At 55.7% G+C, this 16,133-nt stretch overlaps 1 protein-coding gene across 6 annotated transcripts in view; it reads left to right on the top strand.

Annotated features, from left to right (window-relative positions):
• The window catches only part of GRIN1 (glutamate receptor, ionotropic, N-methyl D-aspartate 1), a 38,484-nt gene that overhangs the window by 20,229 nt on the left and 2,122 nt on the right, over positions 1–16,133 (top strand). For 2 of the 6 annotated variants that reach the window (XM_010564627.1, XM_010564625.1), the window contains 12 exons: positions 903–1,038; positions 1,968–2,095; positions 2,288–2,452; positions 2,788–2,906; positions 3,608–3,720; positions 4,223–4,371; positions 5,150–5,307; positions 5,797–5,958; positions 7,789–7,898; positions 9,061–9,206; positions 11,804–11,914; positions 14,752–15,952. In XM_010564627.1, coding sequence (XP_010562929.1) covers positions 903–1,038; positions 1,968–2,095; positions 2,288–2,452; positions 2,788–2,906; positions 3,608–3,720; positions 4,223–4,371; positions 5,150–5,307; positions 5,797–5,958; positions 7,789–7,898; positions 9,061–9,206; positions 11,804–11,914; positions 14,752–14,955 — 1,701 coding nt within the window. In that variant the 3' untranslated portion in view covers positions 14,956–15,952. Of the gene's footprint in view, positions 1–902; positions 1,039–1,967; positions 2,096–2,287; positions 2,453–2,787; positions 2,907–3,607; positions 3,721–4,222; positions 4,372–5,149; positions 5,308–5,796; positions 5,959–7,788; positions 7,899–9,060; positions 9,207–11,803; positions 11,915–14,751; positions 15,953–16,133 lie in introns of those variants that run through there. The other 4 variants (XM_010564629.1, XM_010564628.1, XM_010564631.1 and 1 more) reach the window with 2 other exon arrangements.

The raw sequence follows: 16,133 nt of genomic DNA, 5'->3' as shown, positions 1-16,133 counted from the left end.
AGCAGAGAAGGGATGGAGGGATAAGGTGCTCACAATTCCTTGTGGCTTGGGAGCCAGAGGGCACCTGGCACAGGTCTGCAGGAAATGCAAGGATGGGCTCCTTTGGCCAAGGCATAGTTCAGTTCTGGAGCCTGCTGCTGCTAGACAGCGCAGAGGCCGGAAGGAAACAGGTTCAAAAGAGGATTAAACAGGCTAGGGGAGGGTGGGTGGCCTGGTGGCTGCAATGTTGGGCTCAGGAAAAACCCTGAAGAGCTGATGGCTGGAAGCTGGAAGTGACACTGGGAGAAGGTCCCTCTATTCTTGCTTTGCTTCTCACACCCTTCCCTTAAGTGTAGCCCAGCAGCAACTTTAGTGACTGGATCCTGGGCTGGCTAGTCTTACCAGTATGATCATTCGTTTGTCCTACTGTCCAGGCAAGGGAAATCACACGTTCCCACCAGCAGTGAGCCCTTATTCCTGCAGAGGTGGTGCAGATGCATTGGGATGCTGCTTTACTGAAAAGGTCCAGGGCAGGACTGCAATATCTGCATTAGCTTGGGGCAGTGTGACAGTGTCTAAAGCACTATTCAGGGCACTAATCCTGGCTGTGCGGTGGCTCTCATCAGCCTGCTGTTAGGGAGAGGGGTGTGAAAGCCTTTGAGGCTGAGATGAAAGTGTCACGTGAAGGAGGATGTTGATATGGCTGTTCCTCATCTTGGGTGCAGGGAAAGCAAATGTTCCCTGTGTCAAAGCCAGGTCCTGCTGCTGGGCCGAGCAGTCCCATGTGCTGAGACGGCAGCTGAGGAGAGCACCACAGCATGTTGGCCATGCTTTTGTGGAGAGGGCAGCCCAGCTCCCCACCCAGGGGAACATAGCTCTGGAGGGGAACGGAGACAAGCAGGTGTTTGTGCTTCACCTTGCAGATCGTGACCATCCACCAAGAGCCCTTTGTGTATGTGAAGCCCACGCAAGCAGATGGGACATGCAGGGAGGAGTTCACCATCAATGGAGATCCTGTGAAAAAGGTCTTTTGCACTGGACCCAACGAGACCATCCCAGGTAACTCAGCCCGGTGGTGAGCGCAGCAGCTTCCCCAGCCTACCCAGCTGATGAAGACTCCTATCCCAAGACGGGGTCCCCAGGGAGGGTGCTCAGTCACACAGGAGGCCCAGAGGATGAGGAGCAGAAAGGTGATAGCACATTCAGCCCCCAAATGCCCCCTATCAGCTCAGCCCCACAGTAGTGCTGTGCACTAACTGGGCACTGGGATTCACGTTTTTGATCCCAACAGATGACTTTCCCCACTGTCTCTTTTGTGGGTGGACTCCAGGGCTGTTTTGGGGGATTGCATCCCATGTTTCTGTCTCCTGACATGCTCCCATTCTCTTTGCCTTGATCTCAAGCAGAAGTGAGAACCCTGAGGCACATTAGCACCTGCTGCACTGTACTAACACCACCAGTTTCAAATCATTTTGTTACGGAAAGCCTGTTTCAGGATTAGGAGTGAGAACCTGGGGGGGGCCACGAGCTGCTTAGCAATGCCAGGCTTGCCCAAATCCACGTGAAGTGCATCCCCTTGGCCCATCACGCTTTCACGTGCGCAACTCCCACCTCCAGCCCTGAGTTGTGTCCTGGGCTGTGTTCAACCTGATGGGTTTGTGTTAGCACTCCTGCAGCGCAGCCTGCATGCACCAAGACCCCTCCGTCTCCTGCAGTGGGTCGGTAGCACCAACTCCTAGCCCACCTCACTGGGACATAGCAAATGAATGAGACCCCTTTGCCCCCAGCTTGCCAGCACCCATAGGTGATGGAGGCAGTGGGAGCGGGTGGTCAAGGTGGATGGTCCTGCCTGAATAATATGATTACATCTCATATGAGACCAGAGCCATGCAGGTGGCTGCTCTCGCTGGGGACAGCCATGGATCCTGCATGGGGTCCCTGGCAAAGGGCTGCCTCCACTTGCCCATCCCATTTTCTCCTGTCCACAGGCCGCCCCACCGTGGCACTATGCTGCTACGGCTTCTGCATCGACCTGCTCATCCGGCTGGCAGGGGTAATGAACTTCACCTACGAGGTTCACCTGGTGGCTGATGGTAAATTTGGTACCCAAGAGCGGGTGAGTTTGGGCAGCCTGTGAGATCTCTTTGCCCATATTGTGTGTTGAAACACCCCCAGAGCCTTCTCCAGAGCAGGCATGGGGTGAGAGGGCAGCGCAGGGTGCCTGCCATGTATGTGGGGGTCCTGGCTGGTGGGGGACAGATGTCAGGGAAGTGGGCTGATCCTGCACTGGCTCTCTGGCTTGTGACAGGTTAACAACAGCAACAAGAAGGAGTGGAATGGGATGATGGGGGAACTGCTGAGCGGCCAAGCAGACATGATTGTGGCTCCCCTCACCATCAACAACGAGCGGGCACAGTACATTGAGTTCTCCAAGCCCTTCAAGTACCAAGGCCTCACCATCCTTGTGAAGAAGGTATGGGCTGGGCTGGAATGTTTTGTAGAACAGAGGAGGTGCCCTTTGTTCCCTAGCTTGCAGACATGTGCCATGCCTGCACCATGCCCAGCTCCCCCAGCTGCTGCCCCCTGCCCACCCAGGGCAGCCGCTGCAAATCCCAGCCTTTGCTGTGGGATGCCAGACTCCAGGTTGCTGGTTTTAATGCTGGGTCTTGTCTCAGCCACTTTGAGCCTTCCTGTGTACCAGAACAGGAGGAGCTCAGAGCAGGGCAGAGGCCTTTGTGAGTCCAGCCAGGCAGGCAAGGTGCAGGTGTGATGGGTGCCAGTGCTGCTCACCTCTCTCCTGTGTGCTAGGAAATCCCCCGCAGCACCTTGGACTCATTCATGCAGCCTTTCCAGAGCACACTTTGGCTGCTGGTGGGGTTGTCTGTGCACGTGGTGGCAGTGATGTTGTACCTCTTGGACCGATTCAGGTGAGTGTGCTTTGGGTAATCCAAGGGCTGGAGGGGACAGGGAGGTGCTCCTGGGAACCATCCCCTGGGTGCCCACAGTGTCTTGCTCAGGCACAGCCCTGCAGCCCTTTGGGAGGCTCTCATAGGAGCTAAACCCACTTTCTCTACCCTACCAGCCCTGGGCTGAGGCTCTCAGCCTCTCTGGCTGCTGCTAAGCTGAGAGATATGGATATGTGGGGTACCGGGCACCTGGGTATGTGGGAACATGCCTGTCAGACCAGGTGCTGTGCTGATGCCTGATCAAGGGGAACATCAGCTCCTGGGCTCTGAGTTAGCTCCCTTCCTTGGCCCAGAGGCAGCTCATCTGAAGGGCAGGGAGCCTGTCCCCACCTCAGCCCTGTGCCCAGAGGCTTTTGCGGTTAATCTGCAGTGAGCCCTCCATGTTGCAGTGGGAGAGGCTCAAGCTGGCCAGAATCAGATGGTCTTTCTGGCCCAGAGAGAAGCATGATGGGACCAGTACCAGTGTGAGCCAGACGGGGTTGCAGGTCAGCAGAGGGGACATGCAAGGCAGGGGGACATGGGGAGTGAACAGCTGTTTGGGGCATAGGCACAGTCTGTACGGATGAGTGATGTAAGGCAGCATCAGGACTCTTAGGGCACAGTGGAGAGCCCTGGGAACCAGGATAAGGGATATGAGAAGAGCTCTCTGTCTTGTTTTCCAGCCCATTTGGCCGGTTCAAAGTGAACAGCGAGGAGGAGGAGGAAGATGCCCTGACCCTTTCCTCAGCCATGTGGTTCTCCTGGGGAGTCCTGCTGAACTCTGGCATCGGAGAAGGTGCGTCACAGCACGCAGTGCAAATGCTCTGCCCCGCAACCCTGGCCCTGAGCTGGGGGGGATACCAGGCTGGGGGAGAAGCCCATGCCCTCTTCCACTGCTTCCCTCTGTGGCAGGGCTGATGCCCTGGGGGGACCTCATCCCCTGAGCCTTCCCTGGAGCAGGCTGGTAGGTGATTCCGTGATGCTGGGGGTGGCACACTTGTGGCACTTGTGCAGACCATCCTGCCACCCCTCACCATCAGTGGTGGAAAATAGGTCTTTCTTGGGCTGCTTCTCCTGCCCAGGGTTACCCATCCATTCAGGGTGAGACACATCATGCCCTGGAAGGAGCTGGGGTTTTCTTGGTTTGGGCAATGCAGAAGCTCCTTGCACATCTGTTGGCAGAGCAGATAGATGGTGCACATCTGCAGCTGCCATTGGTCTCATGTGGGATGGATGTGGCTTTGGCGACAAAGTCAAGCCCTTGTTGTGCCAGTCTGATCTTGCCTCTCTCCTCTCAGGTGCTCCCCGGAGTTTCTCTGCCCGTATTCTTGGCATGGTGTGGGCTGGCTTTGCTATGATCATTGTGGCTTCATACACTGCCAACCTGGCAGCCTTCCTGGTGTTAGACCGGCCTGAGGAGAGAATTACAGGCATTAACGACCCCCGGGTAACGGCCTCTCACTTGCTTTCCCCTTCCCTGTCCACCTCTGGGCAGAGATGCAGGAGATGCCTCCAGTGCATATCTCCTGACTCATATAATGTGGCTTGTAGTACCCAGAGCCCTGTTTTAACATGGTTGTGGGTCTGTGCCAGGGAGTCGAGCCCCACGTAGCTCTGCCTGGTGGGTCTGAGCCCCTGCGCTGGGTGGGAATGGACAGACATGGGGAGGGATTAGCAGGAAAAAGGCTTGTCCAGAAATAGCATGTACCCAGCCAAACTGCCTGCCAGTTCCTGGAGAGCCTGCACTAACCAACGAGGAAACAATTCATTATGGATGAGTTATAACTAATGAAATTGTCCCTGCGGTGCAGTCAATACTCTCAGCAGATACCAGCATGCCTCAAACCCATTTCCTGCTCTGGCAAGGACACAGCCACAGCTTATCAGTCCAGGCACGCAGGAATATACCCCACAGCAGTGCTGACCCACAGCATCCCACACCCTACTGCATCTTCTGTCCACGGCACTGCCAGCCCCATGACATCCACAGGCCTCCTGCATCCTCAATGCCACAGTGTCCCTGTCACATAGCATCCCCTGCCCCACCACCATGGTCCCAGAGCATCCACTGTCCCATGGTATCTTCAGCTCTGCTGAGGAGATCAAGGTCTTCTCTGGGAAACAGGTCCCTAAAGGAGATGGGAAATTAGGAAGCACAGCTTTGGGGTGAGCCAGCTTGGCTGATGAAGAACAGAAGAAATAGGAGCCCTGCCCTTGCCTTTCAGCTGCGCAACCCTTCTGATAAATTCATCTACGCCACGGTGAAGCAGAGCTCGGTGGATATCTACTTCCGACGGCAGGTGGAGCTGAGCACGATGTACCGGCATATGGAGAAGCACAACTACGAGAGCGCTGCCGAAGCCATCCAGGCAGTGAGGGACAAGTGAGTGGGGCCAGCACCTTGCCTGGCCATGCTGGGAAGAGTTTCAGGGATCTGCAGTTTGGCAGAGCAAGCAGGGCTGATACAAACCTGGCAGGACCTGCAGTCAAAGCATGGCTTGATGGGACCTGCCCGGTTGGTGCTGGGTCGGATCTTCCTAGTCCTGGTGCATACCAGGTCTCTGGATGGAGAGCACAAGGTCTGCATGGGGAAAGGCACAGTCGGAGCCCTGGCCCTGGCCATGGCCTCCCCTTCTGGCCTCTGTGCTTTCTTCTGTGCAAGGCTGGGTGGCTTCAAATCCCATGTAAACCACTCACACTCTTCCAAAATTTTGCCAAGCCTTCTGGCTCCCAGCAGGACAGACCCTGCTGAGAGGAGGGTGGTGCTAATCAGTGCTTAAATTAGGGCTGGGAGCACCCTCGCTGCTCCCATGGTGGCTGCAGACAAGCTGGGCTGCTCAACCTTACCTGCCTGTCCTCTCTTGGTGTCCAGCAAGCTCCACGCCTTCATCTGGGACTCAGCGGTGCTGGAGTTTGAAGCCTCCCAGAAGTGTGACCTGGTGACGACGGGGGAGCTTTTCTTCCGCTCCGGCTTCGGGATCGGGATGCGCAAGGACAGCCCGTGGAAGCAGAATGTCTCCCTGGCCATCCTCAAGTCCGTACACAGCTCTTGGCATGGGGCTCGCTCCAAATGCTGCATGTGTTAGCATGCAAGTAGCCTCATGCCAGGCACTGCCACCCTACCCTCCAAACCCCTTGCAGGGACATGGGCTGTGGGGGTGCCATGTCACTCTTGATGAAGGGGATGTGCCTGAATGACCGGGGTGGGCATCCACGGCCCCAGCTCTGGCTCGCAGGGTTGGGGAAGCAGCACCGAGCTGGTGGGAGGGCAGAGCAGAGCAGGGCAGGGAGCAAGAGCTGTGCTCAGCCGCAGGAGTGTAGGCAAAGCTGGCAGAGAGCAGCTCTGGGCCTATCCAGGACCAGGTCCTTGTGAGCAAGGCACGGGCTGCAGCAGCAAGCAGGGGTGCTGCCATTTCCCCACTTCACCCTGCGAGCTCAGCTTGGTTGACAGCATTGCAGTGCCCTGGCTTGATCTTCCAGGGGTTTTTCTTTCAGCTCTGGCTATTCCTGTTAGGCAGAGATATGTCAGGACTCCTGTTGAGTCCAACTAAGGCTTCTATACCAGCATTAGCCTGCAGCGTGGGGTGCCACAAGTCAATCTGATACTATGGGTAAAAAGGGATTTCCTTGTATTAGTTCAGAAATGCCACACCCATTGCAGACAAAGGAATGTGGTGATGGAATAACAGGTAGCCTGGAAGCAGCAAGTAGAGGGAAGGGGACATGCGAGATTCATTTTGCAGAGAGACAGGGTCAGGAGCCACCAGGGTCCTGCCCAAGATGCAGAGATGAAAGGCCTGAGAGAGAGGATGGGCCAGATGTGGAAGACACAGGCAGAACCCAGGGTAACTAACGTAGGGAGCCATGGGACCCCATCTGTGGGGTGGTCTTACCATGGGGATGGGTGGCAGCAGTACAGATGGGATTTGGGACAACAATGTGAGAAGCCTGGAGAGGCAGCAGGAGCCCTTGGTGTCCTCCTGGGAGAGGATGGGGAAGCCCAGGGCTACAGGTGGCCCAGGAAGGCGGTGAGGATGTGCCAGGAACAAGAGGGAGGAAAGCGCAGGGGAACCCCTGGTAGGATGTGTGCTCTGTGCCCACCACCAGCCCCACTAGCTGTTCAGGCAGAGACAGGCACTGCGGGGACATGGTTTGTTTCCTCCCAAGCGGTGACACCAGGTTGCTGGAGAGTCCCAGCCTCGCCGTGCACAGCAGGGAGCTGCCAGGCAGCAGTTTTGCCCTTGCCTTGATCTAGAGGGTGCCACTGATCACCAGACAGGATTGGGCTCCAGCATTGCCTGAGCTCCCAAGTGGCCCTGACAGGTGGGGGGATTGCACAGGAGGGTGCTGGAGATGTGGTTCGTGTCAGCTACTTGCAGCCTCCCTCCGAGCACACTCCCCGAGCCCTGCCTACACCCATCAGCTCCATCCCTTCCCTTGGGAACTGAGCTTACACATGGCTCTTTTTGGCAGCAGCTGGCCAGCTCTCTAGCTGTCAGACACGGGGCAGCTGTGGATCCCTCCTCGCACCTGCTGCACTGTGCACGTGGCTCGTGGCAGCACTGGCTGTGTGCAGGGCAGCGTGCGAACACAGGCACTACAGACAGCCACTGCAGACAGGCCACACGCACTCTCTCTATGCAAAATGCCATACATGCACATGCGTGTGCACGCACACACACACAATCAGCCAGGCATGCACACACAAGCGTGCACACGCACACATCATCAGTTTGTGTGTTTGTAGGCTGCAGGCGATTGCGGAGTCCTAGGACAAAGGGCATGAAGGCACAAAGAGCATGTGCCCCAGCTGCCTGCGGCTGGTCCCCAGTGACTACTCTGTCCTGTCTCCTTGTGTTTTCAGGTCCCACGAGAACGGCTTCATGGAGGATTTGGACAAGACTTGGGTGAGGTATCAGGAGTGTGATTCCCGTAGCAATGCCCCAGCAACACTCACCTTTGAAAATATGGCAGGTTTGTTCTGCAAACCTCTTTCTTCCTCTTCGCTGGGTAGCCTGCTTTCGCTCAAGACATTCTCCTCTCCGGGGCTCTCCTCTCGGGCCAAAGCTCTGCTTCTTCTGGGTTTGTGCTTTCCTAGCGCTGGGAGGCTGCTGTGTTGGGCTCCAATCCCACCTTGTCTGAAACAGCTCCGCGAAGTTTCCCCCACCTTCCCTGGGGTGGCTTTCTCATCGGTGGGACTGTCCTGCTTTGAACATTGCTCCCCTCCCTCTGCTCTGGCCAAACTGCGGCTGTCACAGTGAAATCAGAGCTGTCGCCAAGGCAGAGAGAGGGGAGCAGCACCTCGGGGGAGGCGAGAGTGGCCGCGGAGGCGAGCAAGGATGCTGCTGCAGGAGGGAGCTGGCGGCAAGGGGCAGCCCCCCAGCCCTGACGAGTGTGTCCCGGCTAGCCCTGGGCAGTGGGCAGGGGGCAGGAGGAGGATAATCAATACAGAGGGGTTTTTTTCTTGGTCCCCCTTTGCAAAGAGTGCGAGTTCCCCCAGACTTGCTCTCCCTTTGCAGTGATGCAGTGCTGCCGGCCCTTCACCCAGCCAACATGGTGACATGGGATGAGGGGTGTCTGATGGGACCCCATCCTCACCGGCACCACAGGCCAGGGCAGAAGCACCAAGAGAAGGGGCACTTTGCTCCACAAGACACCACTCCCAAAACTTCAGCCCCGAGGGTTGCAGCTGGCCAAGGACAGCACAGAGAGCTCTATGCACGGCTGTCCTTCCCGATGAGCCAAACAGGAGCACCAGAGCTGGGTTTCTGGTGCAAACGACCCTACAGCCCAGGGGACGGGGTCTGCCCTGGTGCTCAGTGCAGCACCCAGCGTGCCGTGCCTGCCCCCAGCACCGCTGCAGCACAGCCGGTGCCCTGTGCCTGACCAACAGGACCTTGCATGGACATCCAGCACCCCATCACCTTTCTGCCCATCACCGTGGGTACCCAACCCGCAGTGCCTGCCCTGCTCTGCTGGGTTCCCCTCCCTGGCCCCTCCAGGACTGCGGGGGGATGGCGGGGGGCCAAGGGGACCCTGGGTTGGCAGGTGCTCCTGTTGCTGAGTGTGATACAGAAGAAATGAAGTGTCATGGTGCAATTTCCATTGCCCCCTGTAACTTTCCTGCTTATTTCAGGTGTGTTTATGCTGGTGGCTGGAGGTATTGTTGCCGGGATATTTTTAATATTCATAGAAATAGCTTACAAAAGGCATAAGGACGCGCGGAGGAAGCAGATGCAGCTGGCGTTTGCGGCCGTTAATGTGTGGAGGAAAAATCTGCAGGTAGGACAAACCGTTTTTAGAGCAAATCTCCAACAGGTGCGTTTTCCATTCCTTCACCAAATCAGTGAATGCAGAGCTGTGGATTAGCATGGGGCCCTCTGTCCCCCACCCTGCACCCCAGTAACTCCAGCTGGGGTTACTGGGCACCTAGCAAGCTGTAGTGTAGGGTTCCTGCCTTGTCCCTGGGAGCTGCCCTTGGATGATGCTGTCTCTCCCGGGAGGTATTGTGCACAGCTCCAACTGGGACAGAGACCTGGCCCATATGCCCCCAGAGGTGCTTGGGACGGGGACTTTGCTCTGCTGGGGACCATGTGCCAGAGCCACATCTTGCCCTGGCTGAGCAAGCGGTGCTTTGCCCTGCTGCCCAGCTCCGGCCACGCTCACCAGCAGATGGGAGGGTTAATCCACTGCCGCTGAGCATCCCTGCCCGGTGCTCAGGTGGAGAAATGCTCCAGGGATGGTTTCCATCACCTCCCCCTCCCTGCCCACTCCCCGGGGGTGTGGTAGCCCTTGTCATACCCAGGACCAACTCCAAAAAGAGGTGGTGCGTGCTCTTGTCATTTGGAGACAAGGACATCTCCCCACATGGGAGCCAGCAATGCCAGTGCCTGTCAGCGCCAAGGCTCCCCTGGGCCCCTTCTGTGGGGCCATTGCTCTCCCTGGCTTCTCCCATCCCTGAAACACCTCCATGCCGCTCAGGCAGGAGAGCCCGGGAGGGTCAGTGGTGCCTGGCAGTGACACTGAGCCGTAGGCCCACGTGGGCCACCAGCCTCACACTTCCCTTAGCCCATTGCTTTTGGGGCTGAGCCCCATGGTATCCCCGAACCCCAGTTTAGGGCAGCTGGAGGCTCTCTCTGAATTGCCTGGGCTGCTTTTCTTCCTTGGGGAAGAACACCGGCATTCAAAGTGCGGGAGATCCTTTAGGCGACTAAAGGAGACTGCCGTTCACAGCAGAGCCAGTGAATGACAGAGAGAGAACAAGGCTTGGGGACCCCAAAATGAGCCCGGAGTGGTGGCCCTGCGGGAGCAGCACTGGCTGGGGCATGCGGGTGGGCTGCCCGGGTGGAAGCGACCTGCCCGAGAGCAGCAAGGGGAATCACGAGGCCGGGCTGCTGTATCCTGAGAGCTCGCTGGGTTCAGTTCACTGATAAGAGTCTCGGAAAAGCCATTTCTCTATTTTTTTTCCTTTTTTTCTTTTTTTTTTCTTTGCTTCCAAAAAGCAGCAGCACCAAGGGGGTTAAGGCTGCTGGGACAGAGCACACTAGTCGCACTGCCATTTTTCACTTGCCAACCTTCTAGAAAATACTGCACTGGGTCCTTGGGCAGAGTCTGTGGGACTGTGAGCAAAGCATGCTGCCCTGTGGGGGTGAACAGCCTCATGGTAAAGAGCCGTTTGACATTGTAAGACTTTTCCACAGGAGGAAACGTCAGAGCACTAGTATCTGGTACATTGCTAGAAGGTAGGCAAGTGGAAAGATTTATTTGTTAAAACAAACAAACAAAAATAATGGTTTTTGGGATCACAGTTTTGCCATGGCTATTTCCTGAGATGCCATGGAAGAAAAAGACATTTCATTCCATTCATCTTGCTTTCCTTTCCGTTTGTGCATGTCCGCAAAAGAGAGAACTGAGAAGGAGGAGCAAATGTATCCCCGAGCATGCTCTACGCACCAGCGGGATACATTTTGGTTACCCCCGTGCGGTAGCAGAGCCAGACCTGGTCACTCCGTCCCCCGTCGGAAAGGTCACACTCATTGGCACGAAAGCAATTGGGGAGGAATCGTTCTCAGCGCCCGCCGCAGAGCGCGGCCGGTCCCCACGGCTCGCTGCCCCCGCACCATGGCGGCTGGTGCTCCCAGCCTGCGCTAACCAGGTCCGACTCGCTAACACCAATGGCTACATTTTTCAGTTCTGTTTCTCTTTGAGTTCATCCTGACCCCGATGACATCATAGCGCTAACGCTTTGCCTCCTCCCTTTCTTTTCCTTTTATTTTTTTTCCTTTTCTTTTTCTTCCAGTTTCCTTTTTTTTAGCCCGTTTTACTTTTGGAAAAAAAAAAAACACCAACAACAACCACGTTTGGCTTTGCACAACTGCATCATTTAAATTTTTGAATACATTTTTTTACAGAATATTCATACAATGACTTCTCTTTCAATGCAGTCCTCTCTCTCTCTTGTGGCACTAGGATTCAGCCTCAGAAAAGGCCCTGAGCAATTTTTTTTAGTGGTAGGTGCAGCATCTCACCTCTCGGTCTAGCCAGGCTAGCAGTGGAAGCGAGGGGCAGGGCGCCAGGAAGAACATCCCCAGGAAGCGAGGTCAGCTGTGCCGGCCTGGACACAGACACCCAGGAGAGCAGGGCTACTCCCCAGAGGGGTTTCCAGCGCTCCAGATGCGAGGCCGGCCCCATAGCTGTAGCAGTGTGGTGGCCGTGCTGTAGCTGTGGGTCATGGAGGCCCTTGGAGGACTGGGAGTGACAGGACACCTCCAGTAGCTTTCTCACCTAAATGAAGGACATGACACGGGGCAGTATTCAAATAGATTTAGTGTTTCCAACAACACACTAGAGATCTAATCACTTATACATATTCATTTTAGGATAGAAAAAGTGGTAGAGCAGAACCTGACCCTAAAAAGAAAGCCACTTTTAGGTCCATCACCTCCACCCTGGCCTCCAGCTTCAAGAGACGTAGGTCCTCCAAGGATACGGTAAGAGGAAGAAGAACAATTCTGCCCTCTCTCTTTCTCTCTCTTTCTCTCTTCTGCCATCCCATCGACTGCCACACACCCATCCCGAAGCTGCCAGTGTACATGCATAGCTCATGTTCGTCACCAGTCAGTCAGTCAGTCAGTGAGTCAGTCATCCCGTGTACCTGAAAGGATGCTGGGATCCTGGAGGGCAGGCAGGAGGTGGCTTGGAGTCCTGTGATGAGTTGGGAGATGCAACCGAGTTTTTGTTTTGTTTTTTTGTTTTCTTTTTGCCTGGATGATTTCTGATGTTCCTCTCTGTGCTTCGCTCACCTTACCGGTGCTGACCTCTTGAAACCGATGACATTTTTTTTTTTTTTCTGTTCCTGAGTGTTCCTGTTCCTGTTTGTCATTGTATGCCTAAAAATGATCACCCCGATTTAATTTGGGCACCGTGTCACCTCACTGAGAGCCATGCGTGTCACATTCTCTACATGTGATTTTTGTTTGTGACGATTAGCATTCGGGACGTAGTCCTCGGCACAGGAGTGACAGCTGTCTCTGGTTATCGTCAGCAGTAACGCAGCTCCAGAAAAGAGACGCAAAGGCTTGAAAGAGGAGGTTGTTAAAGACCCAACCTTGGTTCAAACTTGTGCTTTCTGCCTCAGAGTAAAACTGCTCTCACGTAACCAGAGAAAATTTCCAAATTGCTGCCTCTAAAGCCAGCTGTTTCCAAATGTGCAAATGTGTCTGCTCGTGCTGGAGCTTCAGACACTCTTCAGCGTCAGGTTGGGCTGTTGGTCTGTCGGACTGAGCCGGTGTCCCTCTGCATGTTGCCGTCTGTTGTATGACACTCTGCACTGTGGCTACTCTGTTGTCTCGTGTGGCGGCAGCCACTGCGTTTTGCTGCCCGACCTCCCGGCGCGATGGGCTTGCCGAAACCGCCTGCCCAGGGCGACCGGCGGGTTTCTGCCCAGGGTTGCTCAGAGCAGGCTCCCCGCCAGGCTGCCCGAGGCGTGAGGCATGGCGGGGACGGGGGGACGGCGGCAGCGTGGGGAGATGCGGCCCCCCATGGCGGGGTGGCCTGTCCCCGGCTGCAGGCTCGGGGTGCCTCGGGGAGCAGCATGCGATATCGCAGGGGGTCTCAGGGCCACGGCTCTGTACGCGAAATGGAGGCAGCTGCCTTTGACACCAATGCAGGCTTCATCCTGAGAAGCTCCTGGAGCACCCCTGAGACACAGGCCCGGGGACAGCTGAGCCCTCGGCCGGGCTCGACTGCCACCGTCTCACACAAAGTGCTCCTCTCGCTGTCATCTCAAAGTTGGGCAGGCATGGGGGGGGACCCACACTCTCCCTGCTCATCCCCCATACCCCACAGGGAAGACAGGCATCCCTGTCACCTCCTGCGCTGCTTCCATGCTCCCTGGGTAGCACCTTGTCCCAGTGGTACCCCCATGTCTGGGGTCCCCCCTCCCCACTGTACACTCCCCAAGCAGCTCTGCAGGAAGGTTGCAGGTTGTGTCTTGTTGGCCTGAGCCCTGACAGGGGGAGAGGAGACAGTGATGGGGTAGATGGTGCAAGGGGGAGAAGGTGGGAAGAGTCAGGAGGAGGAGGAGGGACAGGTGGGATGCACAGAAAAAAGGGGAGAAAATATTGCAGAAAGATCTGCTGGGGGGACCCTCAGCATGTCCTGAGCAGACCCCCATGTTTTGTTGTGTTTGAACCACTCCACAGTTAGGAAACCAAGGGGTCCTGTCCTTGGAGAACAGGAGTATCACGGTGCAGTGGGCACCTGGGAGGACCAGTGGGCACAGGAGAGGGGGAGAACCCAGGAACAACGGGGCAGCTCCTGTGTGGCACTTCTGGTACCTCCCGCATCGCTCCCTCTTCAGGGAAGCATCCTGGGCCTGATCCTGCTCCATGGTGTGGCATCCAGCCTACGCCACACCACTCCACAGCACTCTCTGTCCCAGGGTAGGAGCACCCCAGTGCCCTGAGCTGACCAGGTCCAGGGGACACCTGCACCAGAGGTCCCATGGGCAAGCAGTGGAGCTGTGCTCTCCCCTTCCCTTGCCTGGTGGGGACCTGTGTTCTGGGTCCCTGCCATGCTCTTCTTGGCACGTTGCTCACAGGCGAGTTGTGGAGGGAGATGGCCCCACTCATCCCAGAAGATGGCCTCCGCTTTGGGGGCAGCTGCATCTGTGAGGCAGCTATAAGAAATGATGCCCTGCTGCCCAGAAAGCCTCTCACAGTCTTCCGCCTGCCATGGAGTGGTGTGGCCGGGGTCCCAGGACACTTTCCCCAGGGAACCAGGCTAGTTGGGTCAAGAACAGGCTAGCGGGGTCAACATCCAAGCCAACGTGGCCAAGATGGAGGCTAGCAGGTCCAAGGTCCAGCTATTGCAGGAGGTCTGTGGCGGAGCGAGCTTTGTCGTGATGTTGGGCAGACCTGCTGTTTGCTCTGCAGGTTGAGCAGCCAGCGGGAGGGTGCTGCCAGCAGCTCATGTCACAGCCTGCCATTTGGTGCCCTCCGCTCCCGTGCAGCAGCCCTGGCTCAGAGACCCCAATGCCCTCCTGCTGTGGAAGGCCCCATGAGTATGTAGCATGCTGGGACACGTTGCCTGGGGTCCTTGTAAAGACAAGGAAGCAGTGAGGCGCTCTGTTTCATGATGCTCGGCAGAGCCACGGGCCGACACCAGGTCTCAGATGGGCAAGGCTTGAGAGCCCATGGGGCTGGAAGGCCAGACTGACCCCAGCCCCATGGGCTCTCCTGGCTAGTGAGCGAAAGACGCAAACCTGGTGGCCTTGCTTCTTTCCTTTTCGTTGTCGGGAGTTTTAAAAATGGATTCTGCTCTGCAGCCCTGCAGAATGGTCCCTCAGGAGTGCCAGAGAGACAGGCTGGCACCATGGAGCCAAGACAGCCCTGGGAAGCTACCACCCCACTCTGAACGTCCTAGCGCCCACCATCACCCGAGCTGCACAGCCTCTCCGCGGCACATCATCCCCACCGCCCCAGGAGGAGATGCATGTGTTCCCCATAGGCAGCTCCTGCAACTCGAATAGCACTCGCAGAGCTGACGTACTGCCATCCATCGCAGCCACCCACGATACTGCAACCCCACAGAAGCCATGTGAGACGCATAAACCACACAGACACCTTCCGAGCCGGCACATTTCGTACAGACACGTAACGAGGTGCACAGGTCCCTTAGCCCCCCCCACTGCAGCCGTCATCAGAGTCACACTGCCAGCCCGCGGGCGTCCCCGCCCATACACAGCATGACACATGTCCCATGTCACCGCCAAGCAAGGGCCCGGCTCTGTGAGGCGATGCTCGCCCTGCAGCCATGGGGATGGTGCCAAAGCTGGTTGAGAACTGAGGGGGTTCATGGAAAAGGTCACCTTTTCAGTGAAGGATCAGCCGTCCCAAAGCCAAACGCTTCTTGGCTGAAAAAGAACCTAGTTTTTGGCCCAAAAGAACCAAATGTAGGTCAAAGACAACTATTTTTTTTTTTTTTAAAGGAAAGTTGACATTTTCTACAGCAAGATTACATTTAGCTGGAATCTTAATTTTTAATTACAAAAAAACCCACCCAAACCCCAAAATTCTTCCAGAAAATCTTCCACCAGCCAGGGACTACCATATGAGCCCAGATTAGGTTGAAGTCATTTTTAAAGACATATTAAGTTCTTGTCTATATTTTCTTCCTGGTTGTCATTTAAAGTTTTTGGTGCCTTCACTTCACTTCCATACCTTAACATGTTTGAGTCTCTTCTACAGTTAATATTGATTAATTTCTTGGCTTTATAATGTTTGGTTTGGGGATAATTGCACCATCCCTGTAACATAATTTACCCTAAATTACTGATATGTGCTTCTAGCATTAGTTCTACTTTAAGATAGTTTTGATATGACAGTTTTCTTGCTTTTTTTCTTTTCCTTTTTTTTTAATTTTTATTATTAAAAATTGCATGCATGAACTCTACACAAAAAAAAGTAAATGAGAATGTTACCCTGTGATAACTCTGTGATTGGAGGAGATATGCTTTCAAATCAAAAGCCATGCTCTTGTATTTTAATTTTTCTGGCCAGATTCCCCATTTCGCTTGGTTATTTTACCGTTTCCCACCCCCAGAGCTGTGCAGAGAGGCCAGAAACACCCTAGCCTGCCCTGCTAGACCTCCAGCTTTCCACCACAGCAGCCACACGTACACGTGCACCGAGGCACATGCACACACAC

Source organism: Haliaeetus leucocephalus, unplaced genomic scaffold (assembly GCF_000737465.1).
Source record: "Haliaeetus leucocephalus isolate CR32 unplaced genomic scaffold, Haliaeetus_leucocephalus-4.0 Scaffold183, whole genome shotgun sequence".
NCBI lineage: Eukaryota > Metazoa > Chordata > Aves > Accipitriformes > Accipitridae > Haliaeetus > Haliaeetus leucocephalus.
This window is presented reverse-complemented; position numbering and strand designations above follow the sequence as displayed.